We start from the raw sequence: 7,292 nt of genomic DNA, 5'->3' as shown, positions 1-7,292 counted from the left end.
GTCCAAGCCGTTGGAAACGGAGAATTTCCTGTCGCCGACCTGGTGGAACACCAGGTGGAAGTGGGCGACAACGACGTGCCGGTGCTCAAGACCGCCACTGGAGCGGTGTGGATTCCGACGTCTGCCAGTGACCTGCAGATGCGGTTGTGTGTGGTCGCGCATTTTGGTGTGGGAGGACACCGTGGGATCAACGCGACGAAGCCGATACTGGTGGATCGATTCTGGTGGTCCGACATTGCCTCGGACGTGTCGTACTTTGTGGGCCGTTGTTTGCATTGTGCCAGTACGGGTGGTCATGTTTTGCGCCCGTTTGGTGCAACGGCGCATGCCACAAAGCCCAATGAAATCCTTTATTGGGATTTTCTCTACATGGATGGCGGCTATATCTTTGTGGCCAAGGATGATTTTAGTCAGTTCAAGTGGTTGTGGGAATCCGACGTGGCGAACGCGCAAGTTGTGGCGCGTTGTTTGCAGCAGTGGTTCAGCGTTTTTGGCGTGTGTTATCACTGGGTGAGTGACCAGGGATCCCACTTCAAGAACGAGGTGATTGCTGAGCTCAAGCATGTGCTGGGGGCATATCATCATTTTACCACGGCCACATGCCCGTGGGGGAACGGAACAATCGAAAGTGCGATGAAAACGACCCTGAAGGCGTTCCGAGCACTCCTGTCCGAGTGGTTGATGCAGCCAGACCAGTGGCGGCTGATTGTCCCAGTGGTGATGTTGGTCCTCATCCAAACTCCGTCCGACACACTCGTTGGTGTGGCACCGATGACTGTCATGACGGGTATCCGAGCGATGTCGCCCCTGGATCGCATTCCAATTCCGGCGGCGACAAAAGTTACAACGTTACACGACTTGCTGTCGTGGCGAAATGATGACATGGCGGCGATGGCAACCGCCTCGGACAAGATGCATGCCACGGTGTTGGACACTGTGACAAGAAAGCGTCAGCAAAACCGAAAGAAGATCAAAGAGAAAAGGTGCGGAAATGGCCCAGTTCGACGTGGGCGATTTTGTGCTTTATATGGACGTGTGGTCGATTTCGCACTCAAAGCTGAATGTTACATGGCGTGGACCAGCTCAAGTGGTCAAGACAACATCCGACTCGATTTTTGAAATCCAAAATTTGGTGACGGAGGTGGTCCGTGAAGCCCACAGCAGTCGTCTCAAGTTTTATGCCGACGACGCCTTGGATGTGACCGAAGAACTGCTGCACCACATTGCGCACAACGCCGACGGCCATGTGGTCGATCAGTTCCTCGACTGCCGCTACAACGATCTAATGGCCGCTTTTGAAGTGTGTGTGCGCTGGCGCGGCCTACAAGCAATTCAAGACTCGTGGGAGCCGGCGGCCAATTTGTTGGAAGACATTCCAACTGAGTTCAAGCTACGTGCGCTCAAACAAGGCCGATCCCCAAGTCAAGGCGATGGCAGCTGCGTTGGGCGTGACGCAATCATAGGGGGGATTGTTGCGAATTTGCCCTTCGCAGAACCCCTGAACCCCTCCCAAGAAGGTATCCAAGTGTTCGATTAGGTTGGATATCCTGGGTGTGATCCTATTCGCTAGTTAGATTATTAGCTGCCCAGCAGCTGTCTGTTAGGGTTAAGCCCCAGTGTCTACTTGCCACTGGGGGGAATTCAGTTTGTGATTTGCCTTTGGATCGGACTTCGCAAGGTCCGTCAGAGACGCAACAAGGGGGAGGGGGCATGCTCCGTTGGTCGAGAAACCAGTGTCTGTGATGTGGGCACCGTACACGAGCTAGCGGGTGTAGTGCTGGGGCAACGCATGCAGGCGCTCGTTCCACGCGACCTGGTCGTCGTTGCATCTGTTCAGGCGCCAACTTTCAGTGTGCTCCCTACAATAATCGCAATAAGGTTAACATCATCGGTCGGCGAGGTTGGCACATGCCGAAGGACTACTGCCGTCATGGCCAATGCCGGCAGTCATCCTTCACCATACAAGTGTCACATGCAGTCGTGTCGATGAGACACACAAGATAGGACTCATGGACTCACTATAACTTAGCGTTGAGTGGCGCTTTGCGCTGTGTGCATGCCATTGCAACCAGGTAATCCTAAGCGAGTTGGGGATTGTATGCACATGGAAATATATTGCTGATTGTATGCTGGCCAGAACTCTAACCAATCGGTCAAATCTGACGAATAATCTGACTTTAGGGCGCCCAATAGCGTCGACGCTAGAATTTAGAGTCCCGCGGTGGGAGAATTAAAGAGCTAAAATCTGACTGAAAAAATACAGTTTTGGAGTTTTAGCGCCACGAGTGGGGATACTCTAAGAGCGGAGCTTTCTTCTTTCCACACAACGTAGCTGGTACGAATGCAAAGTACAACGTAGCTGAAACATTCATTATACATTGCTAGTATATGGTATTCCAAGTCAGATACATCCCTATTCGCCTGCTAGACACGCTTAGAGAGTAAACGCAGCCGTCGTCACACCAACGATGACACTGACTCCTGACATCGACAACACAGAAGACTGCGCGGTCGTGGTCGGGGTGGCATCAGGCGCTGCGGTGAAGGGGACGGGGGACACGGACAACAACGTTAACGGCAAGCCCCTGACGGCACGGCAGTTGTGTTGGGAGCCGCGGTGGTGGTGGGAGCAGCGGTGGTGTAGGATGCGGCACTGGTGGAGGGGGCGGCGGTGGAGGGGGCGGCGGTCGAGGGGGCGGAGGGCGCCGACGACAAGGTCAGCTGCTTGCCGTCCACCACGACCGTATTGGATAGTGTCACGCACTTCAACTCGTTAGTGCCGTCGTCCACACCGGTCACGGTCGCACCGAAGCCCTTCTTTCCTCCCAACAAACGCGCGTTTTCCGCGTAATTCTTGGCCAGCGCGGAGCCGGCTACACCCAACTGGTACTTGACCGTGTACAGGTTGGATCCGTTCTCGGGAGGCGCCAGCAACGTGTACAACGAGTCCACGCACGACTTGACGTCCACGAGACAGTGGATTGAGTGCTCATCGGGGCCCTCGAGTGTCTTCACTGTCGGGTTGTCCATAAGGTTCACCGAATCGATGCATAAGTTGTCCATGATGAACCCTGTCGCGGTGACGGTTTTGCCCTCGGCCGAACAGGTTTGGGCGGATGCGCCAGTCGCCATGGACAGCAGCAAAAGGAATGTCGCGAGGAGGAAGCTGGAAGGTTGCATTGTTGACGAATTGTATAATGGGAGTTCGGACATATTGGCTCGGGTAAAGTCGAGGAAATTCATCGTATATGTGTATTTACACCTGTCGAACACTTCCATACATTTGTTTTTTGGCTTCAAACGTCTCCCCAAAATAATCTGAGCAACATCCACCGAGTTCCAAGTTCAACCTTCGAAGTCAGGGCCAGTTCGAAGTAGATTGACCGAAAATGTCAAAAAGGCGTACGAAATACTGATTGTCTCCGGACATTAACTGTAAAATTTTACTCACTGTCAACGCTTATTGGATGACTGCCAAAAATCTCGCAAGTGCCTCTCGCATCTATATTTGTGATCTGGATAACGCGTAATACACCTTTTTTCGGTTAATTTGAGGACTTTTTCGCGAAATGAACAAGCAATTCGCGGCGGTTCCACTTCGTTTATTCGTTTCGTTATATTTCGCCTGCAACCAAGAAGGTTGCAGTATATTTCAAGCAACGTTCCTTATGTGTCACAATTCCGCGAGTGGCTCAATATATTTCGGGATGCAATCCATATATTTCGAGCGAAAATAGTAAGGAACCCGAAGATCTCGCGGGCTTTCGCTCATTCTTCAAAACGACGGACGATGGAACAAGCCCCTCCCGCAGCGCTTGTGTTGGGGGTGGGGGCAGGGGGTAGAACACGCACACAAAGGTAGAGCTCAGTTCGAGGTAAAACTAGGAAGAAAGCCAAGGCTATATCATTTCAAGCCCCTCACATCCTTGCCCAACAACACATACAGCCACACAAAACATAAGCTATGAAGACCTGGCGTAAGACTTGGTCTTAATGTCGCATGACACTGCCTCAATGTTCCTACAACCGCCTCAATGTTCCTACAACTGCCTCAATGTTCCTACAACCATACATTCCATCTATGGTTTGATTGTGCCAGTGGCAGAGCTACTTGACTTTGAGCTACATACGGAGACATTTCGCATGCATGATATATTCTGAAACTTGCCAGGGGAACAAGTTTTGTATCCTGCTATTGGAGATTTGGTATGAATTTCCGGACCCCGTTCAATCGAATCTCGCCGAGCGCCAATCTCTCCCATTGGTCAATCAGAAATTACTTGTCTCTGATTGGCTACAATCCATTTTCGAGTTTCTACTGGAAAGGGCGAAGTGGATAATGGCCAATCAGATGTCTCGGCTCTATTTCTGCTCGATTGAACGAACCATGCAAAATTGGGAAATTTGACGAAAATGGACAATATCTCATGTATAATACTCCCACTCAGTGTTCAGCGATACCAATAAACTCAAGTCGTGTATGCCCATCCTTTCCCTTTGTAACGTTAACTCAAATTGCCCCACGGATAATGCCTTTGTCAGTAGGTCTGCTAGCATTTCCTTTGTATTGCAGTACTTAATTTTGATACGCTTGTTGTCCACTAAATCCCTTGTGTACAAATACCTCGTTTCAATGTTTGCTAAATGTCTCTAATGTGCTTTGTAGCTTTGTCATTGCGAGGATTCTGGACAACACTAATAGGTGATTAACTGTCGCACCATACATATACTGGTGCCTTTAATTTAAACCCCATCTCGGCTAAATGATGCCGAAGCCATTCACTTTCCTTGATCCCTCATTAAGAGCAATCAACGCTGATTCTGCAGTAGACAGCGCAACACAAATCTGTTTGCAACTGCACCACGAAATGCATGTTCCAGCTAATAGTACCAAATATCCAGTGATACTCGTTCGATCTTTTTCTCGATTCGCGAAGCTCGCGTCAGAATAGACCTCATACTCTAGTCCATGTTGACTACCGTCGAGTAGAAGTCCGTACGTTAACGTTCCTTTCAAGTATCGAAGTACTCTAAGGGCTGCTTCCCAATGAGACTTATTGTAGCACGATAGAAATCTGCTAAGTTCTCGTACAGCATTTGCAATATCAGGTCGCGTACCACGAACTAGATACTGTAACGAGCCTACAATTCCTCTAAAATCGTACGGTTGCGCTGCAATCTGTTCAGCATTCAGCTTCCTTTCGGGTTGAAGGTCAACTCCCACTACTTGGGGTGTCGAGGCAACCTTACAATTTTCCATATTAAATTTCCTTAGCAGATCCTTGATGTACTTTTTTTGGGAAATTGTCATTTGCTTATTGGTCCTGTCTCTTGTAACCTCCATTTTCAGGATGTAACGAATCTCACCAAGGTCTTTCATATTGAATATCGCTTGGTTAGCTCGTCCTTCAGTGTTCACGTTGTCAAGACACTTAGCCATGATAGTAAAGTCGTCAACTATAACTACCGTTTCATCTCCCACCTTTTTGACATACAAGCAGTACTCCTTGTAGCACCGACTAAAACCTATGTTTGTCAAAAATTCATGCAGCATCAAGTACCAAATTTGTGGCTGCTTCAGTCCATACAGTCATCCGCCGATTTTTTCAGGCCTCGACCAAATATAGCTTTTCGGAGGTACTCATATGAAAGGTCTTGGATGGGTATACCTTCACACTAGATAAGGAGATTAATCACATTTGATGAGTACAAATTAATCGTAAAAATCCGAATACCCAACACGTTTTGTGATATGTAGTCGCCCAATTTCTCAAAGCCAGTACACTTTCAGTATTATTGCTATGCAGTGCTCGAATTTGTACCGACAGCCATGTCGTCGTGTATCTAGAGTTAACCACTTTGTAAGGATTCGCATGGCTAATGGACAACGCTCGTGTTATCGTGATATGTATGACTTGGTGCTAGCACCGCATTTGAGTTCCTACTATCTCCTCCCTATTAATTACTCAATAGCCTGTTTAATTGCATATTCGATGGGATTACACAGGATATTCGTTTATACCATGCTGCAAAAATCGGGGGATGGCTGAATATACTTTTTCGTAGTTCACACACATGGTTCTCCTTCCCTTTAATGGCATACCCAGGGGGCTGTCGCATATACATTGTCATGCTTTCAGTCATTTGCCCGTTGAGGAAGGCTGTATGCACATCCATTTGATGGATATGCCAGTCTAAGGTAACACCAATACTATGTACAAGTCGTAGCGACACAAATCTCGCAACAGGAGCATATACTTCATCACAGTCGACACCAAATACTTAGTGGCAACCTTGAGCTACAAGTCGCGCCTTATATCGTTCAATTATCCCATTACTATGATAACGTAAAAAACCAATTTACAGTTAAATAACTTTTTTGGAGGCGTCGGAGTAGAATGGACACAACTTTTGAGGCCATTACAATATTTCAGTTTTGAGTAGTTATTCCAATTGACAAGACGCGCTGATTTTACTTTATAATCGAATTATCTGTTTAGATGATGAACTTCACAGGTAAATTTGATACTTTCTTAGCATTTGTACTCACATTTTTGATAACCAATTTAGGATAACTTTTTTATCTTGAAGCTCGACAAAACCTCAGATCCAACCCAATGTCAAAACCTCAGATCCAACCCAATGTCAAAACCTCAGATCCAACCCAATGTGGCCCGTGTCGACTAGGGTACTTCAACCCAATCTTAAATGACTGTTACCAATGGAGGACTACCAAAACCTCCGCAATTTATTTTGCTACAGTTCGCAAATTAGAATATTTTTTTCGAATGATAATACCGGTTGCATTTTGCAGACACCCCGAAACGTGTCAGCAATATGCAAATATGCAACAGATATTTCCACCCCACAAACTTGTAACAAATTATAAAGGATATATTTTATTGCCTCGTAGCGCAGCTCATTATTTTACGAAGAAACGTCTGCCAGCGCCGCGTAATGCAGCGGTGACCGGCTTCCTGCTCTCTGGGGCAACGGTGACAGGCAGCGGAATGCAGGAGTGCCTCGATGATAGAGTACATTGTAGTATTGCTGCGGCGGACAGTGAGGTGCGTAATGTAATCATGGTGGACGACTGCTGTGATATCCACCGGTGCACACAGTATGAGAAGAAAATACAGCGTTTGCGTTGGTCGAGTCGTGAAAACGTCTGGTGTACCTGCTGCGCTATATTGCATTGACTTTCACTGTCGCTGTACCCCACACGCTCGGCGGCAGCGGACTACCATGGCCGTCCTCCATGGTCGCTGCACTTCCTTTTCCATAGGTCCATG

The 7,292-nt window shown here is 48.0% G+C and overlaps 1 protein-coding gene across 1 annotated transcript; it reads right to left on the bottom strand.

Annotated features, from left to right (window-relative positions):
• Positions 1-1,762: 1,762 nt before the first annotated feature.
• H257_16147 (hypothetical protein) lies at positions 1,763-3,180 on the bottom strand (the record flags this gene model as incomplete). The annotated part of the gene is made up of 2 exons (XM_009844495.1): positions 1,763-1,859; positions 2,591-3,180. The coding sequence occupies 2 exons, from the start codon at positions 3,178-3,180 to the stop codon at positions 1,763-1,765; spliced, it is 687 nt and encodes a 228-aa protein (XP_009842797.1).
• Positions 3,181-7,292: the final 4,112 nt, after the last annotated feature.

Source organism: Aphanomyces astaci (assembly GCF_000520075.1).
Source record: "Aphanomyces astaci strain APO3 unplaced genomic scaffold supercont1.81, whole genome shotgun sequence".
Taxonomy (NCBI): Eukaryota; Oomycota; class Saprolegniomycetes; order Saprolegniales; family Verrucalvaceae; genus Aphanomyces; species Aphanomyces astaci.
This window is presented reverse-complemented; position numbering and strand designations above follow the sequence as displayed.